This window comes from Ptychodera flava, chromosome 21 (genome assembly GCF_041260155.1).
Source record: "Ptychodera flava strain L36383 chromosome 21, AS_Pfla_20210202, whole genome shotgun sequence".
NCBI classification, from domain to species: domain Eukaryota; kingdom Metazoa; phylum Hemichordata; class Enteropneusta; family Ptychoderidae; genus Ptychodera; species Ptychodera flava.
Window position 1 is genome coordinate 10,794,958 of NC_091948.1, and position 26,440 is coordinate 10,821,397.

The 26,440-nt window shown below is 38.4% G+C and overlaps 1 protein-coding gene across 1 annotated transcript in view; it reads right to left on the reverse strand.

Annotated features, from left to right (window-relative positions):
* Positions 1-23,882, reverse strand: part of LOC139121388 (uncharacterized) — a 60,596-nt gene extending 36,714 nt beyond the window's left edge. The window contains exon 1 of the mRNA XM_070686218.1: positions 23,719-23,882. Coding sequence (XP_070542319.1) covers positions 23,719-23,837 — 119 coding nt within the window. The 5' untranslated portion in view covers positions 23,838-23,882. The remainder of the gene's footprint in view (positions 1-23,718) is intronic.
* Between the last annotated feature and the right edge of the window lie 2,558 nt (positions 23,883-26,440).

Sequence of the window (26,440 nt, forward strand, 5' to 3'; positions counted from 1 at the left end):
TTCACCACGGTTGGCTGGGGTGTGACTCAAAATTTCGGAGTTTCTAATAATAATTCCTCCGACCCCAGGCCGTAAATAATGCCAGCTCCCTAAACAGCTGTGTACACCCGAGTCAGAACGACAGGGACCAGTATACACACGGCTGATATCTCAGCGAAAATTTAGAAACAACAATGAAGCTACAGCTAAGAAATTTACAGACTCTTGGCTGTTGATGTATCAGTTTTTACCTTTTATACAGGTAAAAAGGCCTGAATACAGCGGTAAATTTCCTCCCAAACGTGAAAGGCGAACACGCGGGCACGCATGCAATTGACGCTGTCAACTTTATTTACCTTGCTACATGCCCCACGCCAATCTCGCCTTGGCCCCGCTGCACTTGTACAGCCTTAGGCTGCGTTAACATATAACGATTGGGGGGGGGGGGCGGAGGAATCGCGATTGAAATCTAATTTTTTTTCACATCCCCCCTTCAATATCCTAAAAAATGTTCAAATGTCCCCCCTCTATACGATCGAATTTTTCCAAGACCCCCTAACTATCACAAGCACGCATATTTGTAAAGGATGTGCGCGCAGACAAAATAAACACGTATTGCTCCATTCTGCTCGCAGATGTTCAACATTACCTGTTATTAATACTTTGTAAAGTCATATTTCTAAGGCAAGTTTTTATATTGATTCATTTTTAAATGCATCAGTGAACTTTTTGGATTTACAGTATCAGTCTAAGCCAACTTGAGTTAATCTAAATCTGGCTAGGTCAATTGCTCCTACCGAAGAGTACACAAAATGATGATCATGAGAGAGTATACAAATTGTGAATTCTGGCTACTTGCCATATTGTACAAAACTGAGTACAGTGACCTACCAAAAATTTGTTTCAAAAGTACAAGACATATATGAATTAGATGCTACTCAAAATTGACAATATTGGAAGGTTAAAATATTCCATCAAATAAATGTTTTAATCTCTGAAATTTTGGGTGTAATAATGGCAAATTTGGTTAAAAAATAAATAATTCCATCTTGTCATATATTTTTTCATTTAGTCTTTACTGTTCAAAGTTTTACTTTTGTATTATTTTATGACGTGAATATGAAAATTTAGAAAATTGAACATGGTGACCCTATCTTTTTTCTTTAATATTATTCCCATATGCCAGTCTCCTGGTCTTCCATGTGTTACTCTCTGGCCTAATCTTGTGTACAAGTATGTTTCACTGTCATGAGCGTCATTTGACACAAACTCTTCTTCAACTACCATGTACATCAGAGTCAGAGCTATCTCTATCACTGTTCAGGTATGCAGTGACAGTGACACTGCAGTAGCAGGGTATACAGTAGTATCTGATAGTGGCACTGCCCGTAGGCAGTAGCTGTATTAACTTTGACAATTTTGACAATATTTTTGTTCAGTTTTAACTACGTTCTTGTTCTACTCCCTACAGCATGTTGAACTGTCCAGTATTCAGCTTGCTATCACAGCCTGTGTATGTGTACCATGCATTTGTATCACTGACAACTAACTATCACTGATTAAATTATCACACCTAATACATATTTATATATACAGGTTTTGTCGACAAACTAATGTTGTGTGTTTGATCATGCTGTAGGGAGACAGCAAGAAATTGTAGTTGATATGTTACATAGAAATATTGCAAAAATCATCAACAGTTGCAGCTTCTGTCCTGTTACTAGGCTCGTTTGGTTTAGATTTTTTCGAGATAAAAGTCATGAAATGTGACAAATGGTTCTAGATTTTGTTAAATGATTACTAACATTACAACAATTAGATGACATGAAAGTGGTATTCATTTTCATTGAATTACCTACAAAAACTTGGAGTTTGAAAATGTAAAACATTAAAGGGAACCAAAAAGTTTTTCAAGTCCCCCCCCCTACAGGCAGAGCAAAATTTTCAAGTCCCCCTTCTACTACCCCTAAAATTATCGAATCCCCCCTGAATTCCTCCACCCCCCCACCATTTTTTGTGAACGCAGCCTTACAAGACTAGTAGCCGGCCAAACGCATAAAACAACGCCGCAGTGTAAAAACCATAGGCCAGAATCATTGATCATAGATTTCAAGAACAAGTGATGTTAAACAGTTTTGTATTGATCACTTCATCTTGGTTTATGTAAACGACTTTCTCATCGAGCTGTGTGTAGAATTGTGCCGGCATTGTTTGGGGCTTGCCTTTAGCGCATGGACCGAATTACGTCCATGCTTAGCGATACGCCATAGCTCCCTCCGAACGTCTCTAGACTACAGCCTAAGCAAAATGTGCAGTTGTGAAAGTCAGATATGTGTATCATGAATTCTTTACAAAAAATAAGTAAACAACAGAATCTAACCAAGAGGTTAGTTTGCTGTTGGACTTGGTGCGCACGGGGACGACTTTGCAGTGAGGCTAGTCTCGGTTACCCAGACTTCTCTGCACCTCTGCTGCGCTACCGGTAGCGCAGCGGAAGTGCAGAGAAGTCTGGGTAACCGACACTACAGTGAGGTCGGCCGGGATTTCTCTTGTGTTCAAATTTCTACCATGCCTGGAGCTCCATCGCATCGCAGCTAGCCGATAACTGTAGTTCTTGTGAGGATTAGATACCCGTTACGTACGATATTATTTGGAAATACTTTATAATTTACTAAGTTAGACTGTTGTACTGCATTCAAGATATAATTTGTTCCTTTCTAAGCATTTTCAATTATGGCAACGATACGCAAAGTTGATGGGCTGTAATGCCCACCCTGTACATACAGCGTAGCCCGGCCGTACCCTAAACTTCGTTTAAGTAGACGGAGCAGAACCAGTCCCGTCATTTATTTTCAACGAAATTTTCATAATACTACATAATGGAAGAAACGACTAGTTCAGCGATTACGATGTTGAAGTATTGAATTTTTATTTATATATGTTTTTCTCTCTCAATTCATTCAGCAAACTTGATCTCCTTACCGTCGATCACAACGTGCAATGCAGTGCATGAAGCTTAAATTGACTGCTTTTATTGTTAGTTTAGCTGTTCAAGACATTTGTTTGCACAGCTCATTATATTCGGAACAATCTGTAAACACTTACATATTTATATCTTTCCGGTATTTCGCAGAACTTTTGCGCGTTTTTAGCTTAGTCTCCAGTTTCGATTGACCAGACCTTTTCGAAGAGCGTAGGTTTCTATGGATGCCACAGTAAAACTTGCGTAGATGTGATTGAGCATGCGCGGTGAATTGATTACGTTTCGTTTCGTGTGTCAACAAAGCCTCATTTCTGTTTTGGGCAAGAAGTCATTTTTCACTCCTTTTACTGTTAATCGTACACGTTTGTGAGGCGGGCTGGGCATTCAAATCATGCGATTCGGTATCAATTATGGTCTACTTTCACATACTGAGGATGCCATTTTAATCAAAAATATGAAAAAATGGTTAAAAAGTTAGAAATACTGGGGCTTTAATCAAATTTGATAAAGTCAATCAAAATATATATCCCCAGTTAAATCTGCAAATTAATGATTAAATCATAGTATCTCCAATGTACCTAGCAAGTTTCGTCTACTTTGATCGTGTCAATTCAGACACATATCCCTAATTAGGAAAATTCATTAAATATGCAAAGTTGGAATTAACTCACATGTCATCCCTTAGTATATTTCACCGCTTATATATCCTGGTATGGTCAACATTTGTAGCAATTCTCATCAAGTCGTGTGCAGCCGTTGTCAATGTATAGCTGTTTTCTACATTAAGTATGCATATAAGCATAATATTTGCAAGCCACATCCTCCAAAATCTAATTAGTTCTTGCCATTTGCTAACTTAATCTATGTACCAGATTTGATTCTGACTCGATAATGTGTTCTTGAGATATCGCGCCAATAAAGAGACAGACGGACAGACAGACAGACAGACAGACAAACAGATCGACATCGCTGCGACATTAGCTAAAGTGAGTGAGCTGACATACGCCTTTCCTTCACTCCCCTTTCAAATCACATGGTTCTCCCCTTAGTTTAGCGACATACTTAATATTCAGGAAAAGGGGGCAATGATCGATAGTCTAAATAGGTCACCGCCTCGAACGATTGTGACTATGGTAACGCTGACTTTTAAACAAGGCTAGTTCCGCTCTGTTCTAAAGATAGGTTATGTTTTGTCTGAGTTAGCTTTCGCGGGGAAATTGTGCTATATACGACAAAGGGGTGGACCATTTGATATTTCGGGGGGGGGGGGTCGGAGATTAAATCCGGAGCATTATATTTTTTCTCCCTGCTTCATCTGCAATTATTATTCTGGCATCTCTTTTTCACTTCCCCTGTCAAAGAAATACCAATAGTTGCTGATCTTTTAGTCAAAGATGCTTATGTTCATATGGCAAAACTGAAAAAGGAAAGATATGTAAAGCAGCACAAAGTTTACATTGAACGGAAGTTAAACAGTATCTGCTTCAGGAAGGCGTAACGTTAGAAAGAAATAGAAGCACCCTTTACTACAGCCAAATTATTGATGGAGGCATATCAGAAATCATCGAGGTCCCAGTCTGTAGGAAACCATGATGAATGCTAGTAATGAAGGAAGTTCGAGGTAGTAGGCTAAAAGCATGTGGCACAAACCTACTGAGGATTTGAAGCACTGCAAATACATAGAGATACTGGAATGACAAAATTAATCCAATTACTTGGGGATGGTTTAGGAGGGAGTGTCCCCGCCTGACACAGAAAATTTAAATTTTACATAAATTTGATCATTTGGTGCCCATTTTGAGTGTTGTTAATAGAGTTTCATGAAACTCAAAATGTATTTGACACAGAATGATTACCCGTCAGTACTCTGTCAACAAAGACAAGTAATTATCTAAATAGGAGACAATTCTATTTATTTTACAAACTAATGCAAAGAGAAATGCAAATCAAGGCAAAGAGATCAAAATGCACCAATTGCATATGTATATGCTACAGAAGTGCCTCAGATATCTATTGTTTCAAAAGTTTATGTCAATACATTGTTTAAATTCAGGGTATGGCTATTAAATTTGGAATGCAGCTTCTATTTAGATATTGACCAGGTGTATCCTATAACATGCTTTGAAAGACAAAATATATCATAAATAAAGGATTAAGACATTAGGACAAGGATTAAGACATTTATAAGTACGCCTATTTTACGGCAAATTTTTGCACCTTTGTCCAACCCTCGTCATATTACATTACAAATTTAATGCTGTGGTTAAAGTTGTAAGAAATTGAAAAAGAGTAGTTCTAAAAACATTCAATATTTTGGTGAGTGTGGGAACGAACTCATGTACAAGAAGTACGTTTGTTGACAAGTCATGCTAAGCCTGACACATCATTGTAAAGAAGAACAACAACGGACACACGGTATTCAGTGCAAGTTATGTTTTAGAAGCTGAATTCAGTACTCAAGATATTTCCAGGCATGGATGGGAAACTATAGCAGAAGCACAGCAAATGAATAATGCTACTTAATGTCTTAAATTGAAACACTGGGTACATGTAAAACAACATCAAAAGTGTGAAAATATTGATCAAATCAGGGCATTAATGAAATGTAATGAATTCGAATGTTGTAAAAATGTCGTGACCAAAGGGTGAAAAATAGTATGCGAATAAGCTGCCCGAAGGACAGGCTGACATTGAAAGATATCTTTAAAATGGCGTGTCCTTATGGCACACCGAAAATTAAAGATGTTATACAATAGAGCGCCCGCGCCGAGAAATTAAGTAAAAGACTTAAAGTAACTGTCCATGCATTAATTTTTATTTCATATCGCTTGCAATCTTTTACACGTTTTTGTCATCCTTGGCTGAATTATTTTTTCAAAGGCAACCTCTCGGAATTTTCCCCCACCCGAAATCTTCAAAGTCCCCCCAGGATATCAAATTGTCCCCCCTAAATGGGACAGATTTTTGTTCACGTGTTAGATCGTCGGAGACCGCTGAACGGGAGGAGTTAGGCCACCGGGGGCCGACCGCCAGAGGCGTTAATTCATTGGACAGCGTCTTAGGGCTTAGACGGTGGAAGAATGTGTTACAAGGGACTTGAATGGGTAACGAGTCGGTATTCCTCGCTACTGGTACTCTATGTAGCCTACTCACGATTAATCCACATCCTTGCGCGTTAGCCATGCAAGCTGTCTTGGTGGCTAATTATAATTGACGAAATAGCGAAACGGCGAAATGGCGAAATAGCAAAAATTCGAGACTGGACAGAAATTGAAAGGAGGGAGGGTTGGTGGTGTCATGAATTAATGAGGTTCAGGATGTGTCGCCATTAGGTGCCTCATTCCACCAAATGTGAAGGCTGTCGTTCTTGAAGTTACTGATTTCTAGGCATATTTATGAAACCGAGGTCAAAAGTCATCCTGGTCACGTGACATTTGGCAGAAAAGTTTGCTTACATAATCATCCCTATCCACATAGTCGTTGGCCGCCACAAGATCTATATCATGAGCTGTCGTCATCATCCCTTTTTCAGCAACTTTTCCGTTGCAGGCGTGAAGTGAGTCGATTCCGAGTGTGTTTGGGTAGTGCATGTAGACAGAGATACTTGTTGGATTCAAGAATGCTAAATTTTGGGCAAAAGGTCAGCTTTTGAGTCAGGATGAACGCGCCAATCAGTAATCGTGGGTTCAAAGGTCACAAAACTAAAAAGAAATTACAGGCATGTTTCGAATTTCGTACATCATACCTGTATTTTATTTGTGACCTTTGAACCTACCGGTCACAAAACTAAAAAAAAATTAATTACCGGCATGAAAAAAATTACAGGTATGAAATAAAAATTACGGGCATGAAAAAGAAATTACAGGTATAAAAAAAAATACAGGCATGAAATAAAAATTACAGGTATGAAAAAAAAATTACATGCATGAAAAAAAATACAGGTATGAAATAAAAATTACAGGCATGAAATAAAAATTACAGGTATGAAGAAATATTACATGTCGACTATGTAGTGACCACATATGACAGGTGGCTGTTCTGTAGAGGTCATATAATGTGACAAATGGTATTGGACCGCCGCTAGATGACCATTATGAAGAGGTGACTGCTCTGTTCGGTGATCACTACGACAAGCAGGTGTTAATGTTTGTGTGTGTGTATAGAATATATATATATATATATATATATATATATATATATATATATATATATATATATATATATATATATATATATATATATATATATTCTTTTCTCTGCATGTTCAATGATGGGGCAATTTCTGCCCCATTCATCAAAATTAGGGGACAGATTTGACAAGTTAGGGGCAGGAAGAACAGCAAATTCACAGCTTACTATACTATGCGCTTGGGTCGCCATCATATGGGCGTATTTGCTTGCTGTGTTTTGTGCGCAATTTTCGGGCAGTCAGTAACTTTGCGCAATCGCGCAGTCGAGAGAAAACTATCTATCTATATATATAGAGGTGAATGAAAAGTGACCCATGCGGGACTCGAACCCACCCCCGTATACATTACGGATGCTCTACCAACTGAGCTAATGGATCATTCGGCTCAATGTTGGCGGTCCTGTCTCTTTCATGGGGCTCTTCATTCTGTTGTGCGTGGATGGTGAGTAAGACGGCTAAACTCATCACCTAACCTTTCAGCCTAAGGACTCCGCGGGGTTCTACAGGGTCTCGCACACAAGTCACCAACTTAGGAATCGGTTTATGGCAATGAGGAACAGTCATATGAATGATGCAAAGCCAAAGAAGGGTAAATTTGAAATGACTCACCCTACGAACTTTGTTATGAAATACAGTGGTGAATGAAAAGTTACCCATGCGGGACTAGAACCGAACTGAGCTAATGGATCAGTCGGCTCAATGTGGGCGGTCCTGTCTCTTACATGTCGAACATGTCGAATGCAATAATTTAAGCTGCCAATCCATTATGTTGAAATTTTGCTGCAAATTGACAAGAAGCCTGTATCAGAAAGTAGAAAATAATATTACACTTAGTGCGAGTGGTTTATCAAAGTCTATGAAAAGTGAGAATGGCATTCGTAAAGCGAGGTTTTGGAACGGGAATACCGCAGCAGCAAGCGGGAACGAGGGGGAATCGAAGTCGTCAATCGAACCCCTAAACAAGATTCAGACGTACGTCTACATATGTCATTGTACTCTACCTCTCAAAGAAAAATGGTAAAAGAAATCACACGTGCCGCGATTTGCTTCCATCAAGGTTTGCTGCATTATCTCACATGACTTAGAAAAGACATACACCTGCTGCGTATGTCTAAAGGTACAATTGTTGCACGTTATCTTGTTTTCGCTTGCTGTATTTTTTCTTTTCTGACACAAAGACATTTTCATACTATTCTCTCTGAGAGTTCTGAGTGGATTCTTACTCTACGTAGCCAACTTGCGAGTCCTGACCGATGCTACATAGTCAACACGCCTGGGGCAAGCCAGTGCACGGCCCGACGGCCACGATTATCGCAGCTAGGTTGACGACATCTGGTACAACGCAAAACGCTTTATTGGTTGCCTCTGTGTAATATCTGTATGACTGTGTTCATGTGTTTACGTTGCGTTGAACTTTAGAGCGACCCTAGCACGAAACCGAGCTGTCTGTATAAAAATGTGAATGATTTAATACTACTCAATGATTTACAATTCTTAAAACTTTGGCATGGGCAGTAATATAGGGAGTTTCATTTCAGGGACGAGGCAGAATTGTAAAGCAGGGGAGAGGCGCGTTTCACTTCTGCCCACCAGTATAACAAGGGAAAGGCCGGCCATCTCTAAATAACGGACCCAGTCATGAAATCCCTGTCAGAGCGTCCCCTCTTCCGCGAGTTTCTTCAGTACCAATTTAGGAAGTAAAGTACCGTGGACGAAAACGACAATGCTCCGCGCTGTGTTAAAAAAATCGCCGCGCGGCGATTTTTACATTGCGCGGAGATAATTTTAACACAGCGCGGCGATTTTTTTTAACACAGCGCGGCGATTTTTACACAGCGCGGAGCTTTTAACACAGCGCGGCGATAAAATTTAACCGTAGAGAAACATGGATAGAGTGGCAACGGGTATTGTTTAAGGCGTGAAGCGGTTACGTAACCCATCCATGTTCGCCTCGCCTCAGGTTGCTCTCGCCTCTCTTTTCCGAAGAGTGCCGACCATGAATCCTTCGGTAATTTTCGGATTTTCGCCAATTGTTAAGCGAAAGTATGTTCGGCAAAGTTTGCGTTGTTGTTGTCGTGTGGTGCAGAGCAGAATTGACATTCTGGCGAAAACGGGAGTGTTTTGAGCTCCAGGAAAATGAGTTTTACCGTTTTAAAAATTCCTCTCATATTTTTATGAATATATAATGAGTGTGTTTGAACCAAATTTGAAAGTCTTTTATCGATACTGTCTGGTTTTACTCAATGGTTTACAGTCAGTCATACCCTCTTATACACGTGCGTCAAGGAAGGACATGTTTATGAAACTGCTGGCGTGTTATGTTTTGAATGACGTGAAGCAGTGTTTCTGGCCTGAGAGCTCACAAAGTAACTATGGTTGCTACGCGACTGGCAGTACGATGCCATCTCGTCGTATTTTTCGCATAATCTCGTGTAATTATCAACCACAAACAAAGCCTCCAAAAAGTTTAACACCTTTGGAGCTCATTTTAATATGAAAAGCCAATAGTCTACCGAGACGACCATGGAACAAAAGGCATGCAAGCGTTGCGACTCTGCCTATGTTTCTCTGTGATTTAACACAGCGCGGAGAATTGTCGTTTTCGTCCACGGTAGAAAAGAGCGATTGAGTGATCGCTGTGAGGTTTGCGGCTCACACACCCGACAATTATTGACAATAATCGCTGTCCACTCAAAAGAGATAGCGTTAAGACGCGTAGACTATAACCCGTCGCATTTATGAACTTTACAAACAACAAATACATACAACGCAGCAGTTCGTTAGGCCGATCATACCCTACAGAAAGTACAATAATCAATAAAGAACGTGCCCGAATTTCAGGTCCATTACCTGCGTCCCCCAGCCGAACATATTTGGGCAAAGCAAATAGGGTAACCCAGATGGCTTATTATAATCGACGAAATAGCGAAACGGCGAAATAGTGAAATAGTGAAATGAAGAAATAAAGACACTGAATAATAAATTCAAACATTAATAAAGAAATAAATTGAAATATATAGAATTAAATAAATCCGACAAACAGCAAAACAGACGGCCGTCCGATGTTTTATTACATGCCTCGAGGTGAATGCAAATCAGTACATTGATTTGAATGGGAACATCCGGGATGTTAGTGGGCCGCTGAACGATGTACTGACCGGTTTCCATGGTTACCCGGGCCAGTGAAGCCTTTCAATGTTTCGACGTCAAAGTAGACGCTTAACGCTAGATGCAAAATATCCGCGCGCGCACTGCTATTTTGACTTTCGTTAAAATCCGTTTGATGCTGGTTGATAATGGTAAAATTGTTTGAAAATGCCCTGCTTGTAACTAAATGACATATAGCAATAACTTTGAAGAAGCATGTAATAAAAATATTATTGCCTGAATACATGGGTTTATGTGCCCTCGCAGCAGGTGACAATTTGCCCTCCTGGCGTCGGGCAAATTGTCACCTGGTCTCGGGCACCTAAACCCATGTATTCAGGCAATAATATATAATACTCGCGCCACTAACTCCCCATTCTCCTGTTATTACAGTGCTCGTATAAGGGAAGGGGGTAAATTAAAAAGAGGGAGGGCCAGTATTTTGTTTGTGACCTACCCCATTTTCATTCTAAACAAACAGTGACTGTCCCCTTACGTCTCACAGTAGACATCAATAATGTGTAGACCCTTTCTGTTGTGGCCATCTCTGATTTTAACCTTAAAATTGACCTAATGAGTATAATAATTGATCAATTAAAATTCTGCACATTAACTTTGTAGACCATATGGCCAGGTTGCTAAATTGCAAATATCAATGTCTTAAGTCATATCCATGTTAATTTTGAGAAGAAGATTTTTAAAGTATTATTTTTCTCAATTTTCTATGACCTTTGACCTGCTCTACACTTCTGCAGCAAAGCTATGGCTACATCTTTTCCTACGTACAGTCCAAGAGGGCTAGTGTCTGTTGAACAATGGTCGGTATGGGACGAAATCGCACAATTAAATTTTGGAGTTTCAAATGGCCTTTGACCCTCATATCATCCTGTACCTTATTAATTATACACATATATAATTAAAGGTTCGCCGAAAGAATAAGAGACCTGATTTTTGGTGGAGCACGGTGCGGAAAGCAAGCGCACAGCTAGCGTTCTTTTGTTAACAAAGCTGGTTTTCGCGCGAGTGCTCATGGGTTGAATGAGATTAACAATGGCGGCTGATACGTAGGCTTTGCGTAAGTTTACAAGTGCGGCTGAGCACATCGTGTACCTAGGTGAGATGGGTGTTCTCGAAAACGAAGATTAATGCAAGGTTTGGATTCAAGATTGGCGTATTTCTGAGGCACTACCAGCGGTTTTGTCTATACTATGGCAGTCAGCGGGGGTGTTGTGGGAGGCCGTAGAACGCTGGTATAGCCCTGCCACGTAGAGCTAGGGTTGTCAGCGTGAAGCGAATAACATCGATTCTGAGGGCAACTGAGAAGAGCATGTAAATAGGGATATTTGTTGGGTTCAACAATGCCATATTTGAGGCGAAAGTAGGCTTTTAACCCAGGCTGACAGCAAACAGTACTGGTAGGTTTAAAGGTCACAAAGTTAAAAAAAATCACTGGCATGAAAAATAAATTACAGGTATGATATACGAAATTCAAAACATGCCTGTATTTTTTTAGTTTTGTGACCTTTGAACCCACGAGTACTGATTGCTGCGTTCATCCTGGCTCAAAAGCTAACTTTTCGCCCAAAATTTAGCATTCTTGAATCCAACAAGTATCTCTATCTACATGCACTACCCAAACACACTCGGAACCGACTCACTTCATGTTTGCAATGGTGCAAAAGTTGCTGAAAAAGTGGTGATGACGACAGATCATGGTATAGGTCTTGTGACAGCTATCCACTATATAGCACGGTGCGGAAAACAAGTGTTTTCAGCGTGTAGTGAAATAAACGTCGATTTTTAGGCAACTGAGTAGTGGCACATGTAAATAGGGATATTTGTTGGGTTCAACCACCGTCCCTCCACCCAGGTAGGGATGGTGGGTGGAGGGACGGTGGTTCAACAATACCACACTTGAGGCGAAGGTAGGCTTTTGACCCAGGCTGACAGCAAACAGTACTGGTAAGTTTAGAGGTCACAAAACTAAATTCAAAATTACAGGCATGAAATAAGAATTACAGGTATGAAAAAAATTACAGGCATGAAAAAACAATTACAGGTATTAAAAAGAATTACAGGTATGAAATAAAAATTACAGGCATGAAATAAAAATTACAGGTATGAAATAAAAATTACAGGTATGAAAAAAAATTACAGGCATGAAATAAAAATTACAGGTATGAAATAAAATTACAGGCATGAAATAAAAATTACAGGCATGAAATAAAAATTACAGGTATGAAATAAAAATTACAGGTATGAAATAAAAATTACAGTCATGAAAAATAAATTACAGGCATGAAATAAAAAAATTACAGGTATGAAATTAAAAATTACACCTGTGGCCTCATTAAGCGTCCGTACAAAAGCGACTAAACTGACAACAAGAAATGAGTCTGTTTTACCTATCATCTTACATCTTTATCAGAATTTGTCAGAAATGGAACGCATGTATTATTATTTTCAAAAGATTATGATATTGAATTTTAATATTATTGTTATCTTTTCCTAAATTCACCCATGTACACGGACAAATAATGCCACACTCACCCGCAATGGAAAGGCAACCTCCATTTAGTGTCACAGTTCTCACCTTGTGTGACCACTATACGCAGTTTTGACTATGCAATACGCCAAGTCAAAATTAACCGAACAAAGTCACGGTCGGTGTATCCAATTTCACTCTTGACTTTGCTCCTGCTGCAGATAAATCGTTACAAAAGCAACCATGTGGAATTTGACTTCTTTTTTACAACTTACAGAATGACAGTCTGTAAAGTGTGATCACAACCCTGATTGGTGTAACTCATCAGTTGATGGCTGTAATGGTATAGCTATGACCTGTGTACATTTCTTTGTAAAATGATAAAGTTATTAACCACCCAGAGAGACGTATATACCACAAGATTGTGACCAGTTCATTACGACATAATATGCACGAGCGATAGCGATAAGCTTATATAGCGTAAAATGGTCAAAGCCAGTATGTTCTCTGCATGTTCACGGAAGAGGGAAATTTCTGCCCCATTCATCAAAATTAGGGGGCAGACTTGACATTTTAGGGTTGTATTTTTAATGCTTATTAATGACATTAATACGACATATCTTATCAAAACATGAACATAAAATGGCACTAGTATCCATGGAGACTGAACCACAATTCCTTGGCTGTTCTTTTCGATGCGTACACTCCGCGTTATGCACGTCACCAAAGTTGAATGACACGACAGACGATATTTTGTCCTTTTTCGAGGGAGTATTCTGACTAGAAACAACAGCAAATTTACAGGTTACTATGGAAATAATGGACGACGCGCTGACCATTAACGTTTATTTATGGGCAAGGGCGAGAGGAAAGCCAAAAATTAACGGGCGAGGCTTGCCGAGCCCGTTAATTTGGCTTTCCTCTCGCCCGCACCAATAAATAAAGGTTAGCGGTCAGCGTGGAGTCTGTTATTTCAATTATATTACTAACGAACCCCGAAAAACCTTAAAAATTTACGAAATTTCCCGTGCGAACGACAACGGGGCCCCAGAACCTGTCAGTGAGTTGTGCGCGCTGCAAGAATTTTTCAAATCCGGAGATTTTTTTGAAAAAAGCGTATAAACTTGGCCCAAAAATGCTCTATTTGATTTTGTGGTTGATTATGATCTTGTACAAATCACAATTTTCGTTTTAGCCCTAAAGTTACTATGTTTACGATATTATTCATATTCACGGGCATGAAAACAAACCATTACTGTGTATTTGTGGGCAGTCACGTGGTTCAGCTCGACCAATTAAAACGCAATGGACAGGGCATGGTAATATAATAAACAATGCGCTTGGGTCACCATCATATAGGTGTGTTTGTGTGCTGTGTTTTGTGCGCGATTTTCGCGCATTCAGTGACTTTTAAAGGGCAAAAAATGATTCGAAATGCGCAATTTGCACAATCGCACAGACGAGAGAAAACCCTTCAAAGCCGAGTGTTGTTTTCGTTGCTTACGTGCAGGCATATTTTTTATTATAACACGCCACATGCTCATTCCGTGTCGCGATTCGCCAGAATACGTCACGTGACGAGAAAATAGATACGTCGAGTCCCCATCGAAACGACAAAAGTGACGTCAGAGGGTATTTTCTGAAAAGCTATTTCCCTTGGGAAATAGTTCTGACCAAATTTGGAAAAGTGCCCGGTCACGTGACCGTAGTGTCGTCTGCAGCTTTGCAACAATGGCGGGTTACTAGAACGTGATGTGCGTCCGGGATAGGTGACGACACATTCTCTAAAATAAATTTTCCAACATTCCAACAGCGTATGAACTTGAACAGCTCGTCGACGGAAAAGATTAAAGTGCAACTAAGGATGTCGCTAGGTATGCTTATAATATTTTTTGAAAGGAAGTGGTACCATGGACAACTGAAACCGCTGTGGAAACATCGCCCAGTAAACCAGTCACAATTGATTGTTGCTGTGCAAAATATCAAAACACATTAAAAACTATATAACAATACAACATGAGCATGTGGTGTGTTATAAAACACATATAGCCTGGTCTTTATTCGGGCTATAGCGCTCGTCTATTACCCCTCGTGGCAGTGTGTTACAGAAACACATCGCTATACCCCTCGGCCTACGGCCTCGGGGAATAGCGATGTGTCTCTGGTAACACACGGCCCCTTTGGGTAATAGACGGGCGCTATATCCCTCATGACCAGGCAATAGGTGTTTATTATATCCTGAAACGTTTAAAAGTGATTTTCTCTGATTGTGAGCTCGAACGTTTACAACTGTGCTATATCATGATTATATGTGGCACTGTTATTTCACATCCCTACGAATTAGATCGCTGTATTTCCGACATTAATATACTGGTATAATATTTTATGATACAGTCATTTGATGGAAATTTAGATCAGTTATATGAAGCACGAGCGCTCTATCTGTCAATCGATAAAATCGGCAATTCAATAATTCAAAGTGTCACCGTACGGTGATAAGCGATCATACACATACTCCCCTTCTAAATTGCCTTTTTTCTTAAGGCAGAATGCGCCTAGCGGACAGATATTCGGACTCTCATGCTGTTACAATATTCATTTAGTCTACCACTTTTTTTGGGGGGGGGGAGGGGGCTCATTTTTAAGCCTATGGAGCAGATGAAGTTGATATCGGCTTAATTTTGCGAAAATCGGGAATTTATTTCCCCCGTTGAGATAACACAGCGATGAAGGCCATTCTAATTTCAAATGTCGGTAAATATGGGTAATTTGTTCGTCCATTACCAAAATTTGACTCCCGATTGTTATTCTTAATTTTGAAGGACAATAGTTGAGGCTTTGTTTGAGAAAAATTAGAGAAAACGTTTTAAAATTTAAGTCTTTCTTTTTTAGGCACGAACTCCCTTAATACTCGTTAAAGGTAAATGAAAAACCAATGCCTGAAAAATCGATACCGGCTTTTTCTGTCTAGTATAAGGGAAGTGTCCATTATTATCATTTGTTAGCATTGTGCTGTGCTATACTTTTTCTGCGATCGTTAGCGAGATCGGAAAATAAGAGTTCTAAATCATGTATGGTTTTGCCTTCTTCCTGAAACCTACAATACAGTGACAATGCATGAAAGTTGTTGTGATTTTGGTTGAAAAGGTAAGCGTTTGAGATTGTTGTTCCGGTGATTGTTGTTTCGCAACAACGAACTCGATGCTGGTCCCATTACCGTGGGTTCCGTAAGCATTGCAACCAGCGGCCAGGCGTCACATTGAGATTCAGTGAATTTTTGTTCTCGAAAAATAATGTAACTTTGTCTGAGTAAAATTCCTTCGCTTGTGCTACCTTTGAAATGGTGTTTAGCTTGCAAAAGGTACGTGTTGCCGTGTTCTTCGCTCACGCGACCGACAACTAGAAATGATTGACAACTCGCCCACGGCGTATTGATATTATTTCAAAAGTAGTTCAGAAGCTTAAACGCCGAATTTTTGAGGAAAGTTACTTTTGTTTGGCAAAAATAATGAATTCTTCGCTTGTACATGCTAAGTATATTCTTCCCTATTTTCTTCGTTCATGTCGGAAAATAATCGTGACGTAATAACAATACCCGTGATTCTCTTCACAAACAAGCACATTTGAAAGTGCAAAAATTGACTTTGTTAATGATTTTGATTGCTCTATGACGATTCTGAATAAAAAAACCATCATGCCTTTACATATATTTGCATCGAAAAGGGACAGAGGTAACCCGCAAGCGTGAGCTTCTATAGTAGTCAGAAGAATAACAAAAATGTATATCATTTTGAAAAAAAAAATTGTTTTTCAGTTGTAAAAAGCAATCACATATTCACGTACGTCTCGGAAGACTTCTTTTGACGCCTACAGAAAACTAAATTGTAGACTCATAAATTCAGGCGACATAAATCAAAGACTATATATTATGCACTACATCAGATGTTACAAATTGAGCGAAGACAACGTAAATTGTGATAAACGCTAGTCTGAAATAGTCATTAGATTTTCCTAGTCAAAGATATAAAATGACACACGATAGTGCTCACTGTAAATTGGGAAATACAACTACATATAAAATTGTGGTGAAACAAAATGTTTAATTGGAAATAAAATTACGTATCTCATCCATATTTAATATTTTCATAAAACCATTTCTCACTTTATTGATTGACATATCTCTCCGAATATCATCAACTCTTCATTCCTTATCAATCGACGTTCAGCGCTGTATTAAGTTTTCTCCATAATCATGACTAAATCATTCTGTTCGCACAAAGAAACAAGCACGACATCACATAAATAGAAGCAAAATTGTTTGTAGGAAGACAAATCAAATGCCATCGCCGACAGATACTAGTTACGTCGATGAAATTATATTTAAGGTGATAGGAATACATTAAAATTTATAGTTTTAATAACAATAATCTCCCGATGATTATATATGTGTCATCACCAACACTCGCCGACGCGCAGTCAAAATGAGATCAGGCATTACGGCGCCATCTGTTTCTGTTGGTGCCATCTGTTGGTGCCATCTGTTTTTGAGCTTGTGTATAAAATACAGCCTTTTTATCAGTTCAAGTGGGGAATCAAGCAGAACGTGGTATTAAATACGATGGTTTCAATCGGGTTCGAACTCACAACGTACGGTACCCTGTCACCTAGGGGAGAAGCCACAGACAAAACCGTTCGGCCAAATCCCAAATTTCAAAAAGATTGCAGCAGTGGCATGATCAGGACTCGTAAACTGTCAACAGTATGAGCTACGTCTAATCTCTTATTGTGTATCACGCCGTAATGAACTTACACTTTCCTTCATATATATAGACAGTGAGCATAATCACTATTAGAATATGTTAGTTGCTCATTGACAAAGAAAATACCACCACATTATTTATTTACTCAGGTTTGGAAGGCAGGTCTTTGTTATTCTTATTTCCTTTTATACTTTTTGTCTTTGTTTGTGTCCTTCATATATTCTAATACATTTACTTGTATATTTTCTTGTTATATTTCTTTCTGTTTACTAGTTATTTCCATTTTGAAAATTGTTTTGATGTTCCTCGACCTCCATGAAAAGAGGTTTACAGTAACAACGTATGGAGATATCGAGAGTAATGAATAAAAAATACTACTACTACTACTACAACTACTTCTACTACTAGTCGCGCCAGCGGCTTACTGACTACGCATGGGCAGAATATATGCTATGCGAGTAACCGGAAGTGTACCAGACTTAATTCATGGTCGCCGCCATGTTTTTTTTGAGTGCTCGTAAATGAACAAATAAGAAACGTGCAAAGTATTATTTTACAACACGCCATTAATAAAATATATCTCTTTTTTAGCCAGTAAGCATTAATATCCACCTTGTCACTGATACAAAATATCGTTACTATTACGCTTAAAAACTAGAAAAAGAGAGAGAAAACTGTCGTGCATATGAACGAGGACATATGCAAAGAATGCTGGTATTGAATTTTAGAAAGCGCCGTCTGTGTCAATAACTAGATGCAAAAATTGCTAGTTTTTAGACGGAACGCTATTTTTCAGCGTGTTAGTGGAAGTTGGGAAGTGAAGTTGCTATTGCAATGATAATGATGGCACAGTACGTCCCTTGTTAAACACAATAGGTTGTTATCATGGTAAAATTGCCAATTTTTGTCCAACATTTTTACACATTTACAGAAAATATATACCTGCAGGGTCTGACATCGTACACGTGAACTGTTTTCATCTGAGGGTAAACTGGGCATAGTTGTGTACAAACGTACCGCAAGTAACAATTAATTCTATTTTATCCTTTACTATTACAAATAATGAATCAATACAAATAACATTTCTAATTTTAACCCCTGGTGCGACACCAAGGGCTGAGCCCTATATGATAATAATAATTATAATAAAACTATCTGTGCATGGTGCCGGAAATCACATCATTACAGTCATGGTTGAGAGTGTCCCTCAGGGACCTGTTCGAACCCAAAACCTTTTACACTATGCTCTTTGGTTGTACCGTTTGTTGAGGGAGCTCATTTTGGGGCTCATGGAGTAAATAACAATTTCACTGACTGATTGTTTTGAAAATAAGAAATTTTATTTTTCCTCATTATATTAATACAGGGATGGCGACCATTTTAGTAGGTTGTTTCTCTTGTACCAAAATTTACACAGTAACCCCTGATTTTTATTCTTGATTTGGTGAGAGTATGGTTGATAGTTTCCTCTGGGACAGTTTGAGTCTTTTAGTTCCTAGACGCATACTCCGTTAACAAAGAGAATAACTTCTCAAAATTAAAACTGAAATACCGTGAAAAAGATTTTTGAGTGTTTGTTGACCTTTCATTTATAAGTATAATTTTCAGCTTTGATGGACTTTTTACATGCATGATAAGACGAGTTCCTTTCAGCTTATTTCGCTAACGAGCATCGACACGCGCCACCAAAATTAATGTGTACGACAAAACTTAGTAATCCGTAGACAGGAATATGTTTTGAGCTCAGGTTTAAAAGAATCGGTGGATGTTGTGCATCTTACATTCAGCAGAACAGTGATCCACGATTTAGGGCATGCAACAGAGGAAGCTCTTTCTCCATAAATGGAGTATCAACACCTAGTACAGACAGCTAAGTTTAGTGATGGTAAAGCAAATCACGTGTTGATTAAAGTTCAGCTAAGTAGGATGCACACTGGACTGGTCATAACCGTGAGAACGACCAGATGGATTTTGAAGGTTTTGTGTTTCCTTGAAGGGCGGCGGTCGTCGGAACTCTGCGCAAAGTTTGACAGGGACCCCTATGACCGATGTAAATACTGTATCTAGGGTACGTTGGCGATTGATGAAAGTTGAAAAATGTTTGTTAACAGTATCGTAAAATTTAAATGTTGCAGCAACGTTGAACTGATGTATCTTGATATCTTGCATGAAATACAGTTGTTATGAACAAAAAAGTCGCACATGCGAAATTCAGATGACCGACTCCCTGTAAAGCCCTAATAATTGCGAATTTTATCCATTATTTTCATGATTTTATTTTAAAACCAAAGTTGGTTCGTGTAAATCTGCTAACTGAAAGATATACATAGAAGAATCACTGCTCAATGATTTGGACAATGCTTACGCGTTTTAACAGGTTTAATAATAGACGGGTGCCTTTCTCATAAAATGATGCCCCACCGAAAAGTACAAAAAATGCAGTATTTCCTGCACGTACACATCGTAATCATAAAAGAAACAAACATGATTTCATTACTTGAATGCACAACACACGAAGGCCAACATTTTCTTGTTGTTAGATTTATTTTCTTTGTTACATGATTAGTTTTTGAAAATGGCGGGAAATCTAAAATGCTGTCAAAACGTTTGAATTTACATGCCACGTTCGACACTTATGACACTGTTATACACTTTTTCTGTCTTAAATGGGTCTTATTTAAAGAAAACTCTTGGAAAACGGGGGATATTTTGATATCGATTTTTTGCACATTGGGAGCTATAGGGGCTTTAAGTTCAACCAGGGTAGATCTCGAAAGTCTCGAGCCCAGCCGCAGCGCAGTGTTCACCACAACGTGCTATATCCAGTACAAGTTTAACACGAATATTCAACATGTTGCACAATTACTGTCACTGCTCAAAAGTCGAACACTGGAGAGTTTGCAAAATAAAGGATTGAGATACATTTTTAGGCTTAAATCGGAATCACATGTCTGCCGTTGTTGATAAAAGATTGTATTTTGTTTTGCTACATGCAACATACAAAATTTACAATAGTGTTAACGCATGAAGTTCTTTATCTTTCTTGAAACCTGTTATCTCCCCTAATTAGACGTCGAATTGAGTAATATTTTGTACAAAATGTGCAAACGATCAATGACGACACCTACCATAATTTGCCGACCCAACTTTTAGGCACCTGCTATTCTAAAGACCACCGCATTATGTTTCTTCAAGCTTTTATACTCATAAATATATAAATGCTAGTAAAAGAGGCGGATTTAAACATTTGGTTGTCCCTTATTTATTGATGTTAATGGTGGTTTTAACAAATTTAAGATGGGCGTTCGATGTTCAATTTTTGCAACGCATTTTATGTAATTTTTTTTCTTTCTCCATTATGTTGCATTTTATTTATATTCCTGTCTGTATTGTCGTATATTTTGACAACCGAAATCACAACAACTTTTATCATTGTCACTGTGTTCCCAAAATGACTGTATGAAAATTAAACTACTGGATAGATGATGTCAGGACATCATAAAACGTGCCTCAGGTTTTTGAATAACTACTATAATATAATTTAAAACAAGTATTATGAGTTTGGTGAAAGCGAACCACCAGATATTTTCTTGGTTGTCCACTCGGGCTACCAAATAAGAAAACTGTATATTTCGAGCCGTCGATTTTTTTACAAAGGTTATCGTTGTATGTTTGTGTGTTAAATCAAACAAAGCTGCCTTCAGCGTGATATAAGGGGAATATATACTGCAAAAGCCACGTGGTATGAGGTCTATTTCGTTTGTATTACATTACTGTCGCAGTGTTAACCATTAGCGATTCGTGTACAATTTTAATTTTCAGGCGTACAGTGCCGGTTTCCTAATAAATCATCATAACTCGACCATCGTAAAGAACAACGACTGGAAGTTACCCTGCACTGTACATATTTACTTAAAATGAAGGTTCCGCGTTCAGTTGTTTGCTATAACTGCTCCCAAAAGAAGTTGAAAAAATAGTAATCATAAGAATATACAACGACTAATTTAGCGCAGCTTTTATAATCAACGCTATATTGTCCACTGTGACCCTCAAAAAAGCAAAAAAAGACAGACATTTAAATGGGGTCATACATTTTGCAGAAAGTAGCAATACAAATATTGCAGGCGCATGGTGCACTTCTTGATGTTTATAATTAGAGCTTTGGTATTTCTGGTTTTCATATTCAGCCTGATGCTGAGCAGTGTCTCAGTTCCTCTATGCTCTTTCCACTACTACCATTAATGTAAGAACTATTGTCTTCAATCGACCTGAAGATTAGTTCGTGTGTGAATTAATTTTTCCTTGTTGAGTGAGTATTTGTTGATTAAATCTACATGATTAATTTTCCTCAGCAACAGATGCCCTGTTGCACAGATGATTACATTTCCCGGTAATCCATTCAGACAAAGACCAAGGGGTGCGCCAGGCTCGACGGTTCAGAGGCCTGAAAATTCAATAACCCGACTGCCGCATGTTATTTATTACCGGAATACACCACTTACTCCAAATGAACGCCGAGTTTTGAAATTCATTATGTTCATTAATCATTTTTGTAATGTATGAGACTATTTGAGCGATCATTGAACTCATTGGAATTGTATTTTACCTGATCAACAGTGTCACACAGTTTCTGTGGGTTGGAAATTGACTGATTGGTGACGCCGCAATGATTACTAGGTTAGAACTGTCAAACGATATAATAAGTAGAATGCCTCTCGGAGCAGATGTTGGGACTCTCCAGTTTGTACAATACTTTCCTGATGTATCACTTGCGTGGCTAATTTTAAAGCTGTTGAAGTATATACAATTTCCTCAGTCATTTCTTTTTGAAAATCGAAAATTATTTTCCGTCAGAGAGTTAGCCAGAGGGATAGCGAGCACGTTGCATTAATAGAAAATTTTGGGTAAAACATGATTGGAACTAATTTGGGATAATTGGATGGTGAATGCCGATTTAATCTACAAATGTAATCTCATCTGCTTTTCTTTTTACATTACATACTTGTTTTTTATGAGTAATTTGTATTATTGCAACATCCAACTATCTTGCACCTAACACTTTTGAGAAATTTAAAAAATATGAAAATCTAATTATCCCAAATTAGTTCCAATTGTGTTGTAATTTGTTTCTCTGGACCCAAATATTGGATGGTGACGCCCAATTTTTTTCAATTTTTATTTGATTTTGAAAGAAAGCGGTTGAAAGTCTCTTTGGGAAAGTTTGAGCAAAAATTCTAGTCTTTCTCTTTCGAGGAGCAAACTATGTTAAGGAAAAAATTAAATGTATTCCTATTTATTCACTTACTGTAAGCTTTCTGAGCACAAGAAATACCATTTTTCGAAAATTCGGTCATATTTGAAACAACACTACTGCACCTGCGCATGCACATTTGCTCAGTGACTAATATTCTTGATGTAAACTGTATGTTTAAGGTAGCCTTATTTAAAACATATTTGAAGCCCTTCGACCCTACGTTATGTTGTCGCATTTTTAAACTATAACTGGAGTTTTTTTATATGCGAATATAACTACACCAGCACATTTGCTCACTGACTAACATTCTTGATGTAAAATGAAAATATATATGAGGTAGCCCTATTTAAACATATTTGAAACCCTCCGACTCTACGTTTTGTTTTCACATTTATAAAAACCTCCCGTACGTGATTTTGCAATTATTTTCTGTTTTATGATGGGTCGAACTTCGGTAAAACTACACGATAAAAAAGTTCCAGATCGACGTACCCTATTGACTGACAGCATCTTTTTTCGGAGTTAACATTTTGTAGAAGATCGTAACAATCGACCAATGCTTGGAGGTGTACTCTCATTATCTTTTAAACGATTATGATTACAGAAGTCAGACGTTATCTAAAAACTATTAGACTTCCTTAAAAAAAAATTCAAACGAAATACCATCGATCTCGACGTACGTCTTTACAAATTGCCATGTTTTCAATGAGCGCAAGTTTAGTCGTAGGTTAAAATCTAATTTTCAATTTGCAGCTTGGCTACACATCACATCGAGTCCGACGACATAGGCAATCTTCCGTATTTAAATATATCGGTTATTATATCTTAACAATATATATGTGATCCAAAATTACAAGATGTTAATTACAGGGAACTCACATGATATCGAACACACTAATATTCATCATATTTGTTGCTCACCTTTCAAATGCTGGCTGTGGAATGCATCGGCTATTTCTCACAATCCATGTAATGTGCACCTCACAATCCATGTAATGTGCACTAACACTCGAAAGCCGGCGGAGGTATGCTGCGCCCATATAAACCTTGTTTCAAGCTCCAATAATGACAGAACATCTATCACTGGAACTTTGTTATTTTACTAGGACTACTTTATATTATATTGAAAATGAATATGAATATGCATTTTCACGTGTCGCAAAGGGAAATATTGATGAATGAGCGTAGGTGGAGCAATCATAACACCAACGGTTATTCTAAATAGTAATTTGGTGTTATTGTCATTGCTCCACCCACACGCAGCCATGCGCATTTTCTTGCTTGTCGCCATACTAGTGCAACTATCAAATTGAGCACTCAGATCTACTCGCATGTGTTGTTTGGACGCGATGCTAAAGCCGTCAATTGGACAAGAGGTCGTTTAACCAGATTATGTCGAGAAAAAAAGTTTTGTCTTCTCGGAGTTGCTTCAGTTTGTTAGAGGGAGGGCGTCGTCCAATCTGCAGCTGCGAGTATGGGACTTAGACAACGGGTATGTTGCTATACATAAGATATCCCAACATCCCTTGCGCATATCCACAATTATATAATGGTGGAACCGAAGTAGCTTCATATTGACGCAACCAAAGTTAATTTGGCAAAGCTTGGCAGTGATTGGAAAACTGTTGAACGGTGAAGACGCATCAAAGTCTGAATTTATTTAACAATTACTCGATATTCAATTTCGATGTCTGGGAAGAGGCAATGATTATAAACAAGAGAGTCACGCAACCGCAGACGGGACGACCCCCCTCTTTTTAACTGTCAGCAAATTATGTATGTCTGTTGTGATAGTTTCCATCACTATGTTAGAACTAGCCTGAGTACAGGCTTGGTTCTAGCCTGTGAATGAAACTGCTTTTTGAATGCGACGTAGAAGTCTAGCTATCGCGATGAAGTTGAGTTATCGCGAGATTCACAAGGAGAAAGTGAGCAAAGCTTTGATCAGTGTGTCCGTTGAGTCATTCTTACGGAGTGATGAATCTCTCATTCTATGCGTTATTGGTTATAGTGTAGAACGCTTTCTGGTCGTTAATTCTTATCATTAATTACTTCGATTGAGAATCCGGTTGTCACATAAGTTATCAGTCCATTACGTTACTTAAATTGATCCCTATGGGGCATACAGTTGAGATCTTGTCCATCGTGGCTATGCTGTCCATCTTGTACTTTTACCGGGTAAATCTCCTCAGCACCATCATATTAGGTCTGATTGTGAAGACTGTCCTCTTCTCAGAAGCATGGAGATTTAAAGGAGGGTGGTCGTCGGAACTGCGCGTGTGCGACTTTCTTGTTTATAAACAATATATTTCATGCATGATATCTATATGCATCACTTCAACAGATCCGCAACATATAAATTTTACGATATTAATTGTTAACAAGCATGTTTCAACTTTCATCAATCGCCAACGTACTCTAGATACAGTATTTACATCGGTCGTAGGGGTCCCCGGCAACCTTTGAGCAGAGTTCCGACGACCACCCCCTTTAAGGCACTTCGAAAAGAAACATAGTAAAACAATGTATTGATCAAATGGTAGACAAACAATTTGTTGTGGGGATTTAACTCAAAAAAGAAGCTGGAGAAAAGTAGTCATCATGATATATTTGATCCGACGAGGTGTTACTTTTTCCAATAGACGGCGATAGGTTCCATGGCTGGAAGGTTAAATGAAAGTGTAAAAAGTTAGGAATGACTGGATCACGAAACATAACCTCTTCAGGGAAATTTTCTTGACAATAAGGGTATTACCGAATCATGGATGTGTCCTTGTCAATGTTTTGCAACTTAGATATATTACTTTAGATTTGCACTATTAAGGATCTCGTCGATTGGTCAAAGAGACGACCATTTATGTACGATTATCCGTCAACCCGAATATTAAAGCCCCTTAACCTGTATTTTGTTCACATTTTTATACGATAAGATGGTTTGAAAACAAAAACAACTTATGCAAAATTGCTCTCCGACGTTTGGCCACAGAACGTTCATTAAACATGGGTGACGATCGCACAATTTAGATTCTAACAGCTAAATCGTTTTCGCGTGGCTACTCAAATATGGCCGCCGCAAATATAAGTGTCAGCTCAAATATGGCCACCGTAAATATAAGTGTCAGCGCCCGCCTGAATTTAATACAACAAATCGATCACCACATATTGAAGCAGTAAAGTTTTCAAAGACAATATGCCTTGAGAACGGGAATCCCAAACATCTCTCCGAAGATTGAATGGTGTTGTTCGAAAAGCGAAATGAATAAATCATGCTGCTCATGTGGCTTTATTTATTTATTTATTTTTATTTTATTTATTTATTTAGCACAAATAACCATATTGATAAGAAAAAAGTACAGAATGTAACAATTTACAACACCAAAGGAGACAACGGAGTTATTTGTGCATGGATAGCACAGAAAAGTCCGAAGACTTATTTCCACTGTGGTCCATGAAAAGAAGACTACACAATAAATATAAATATAAAAGATGACAAAGAATTCAAAATTAAGTGAAAAGACAAAATGCGGAAAACAGTCGAATAAAAAGACAATCCTGCTGCCGGTGTAAGACACACAAACAACAACGACAAAAGATCGGTGATACCAAACATCCAATTGTAAACATACAAGGTAAAAATGGATAT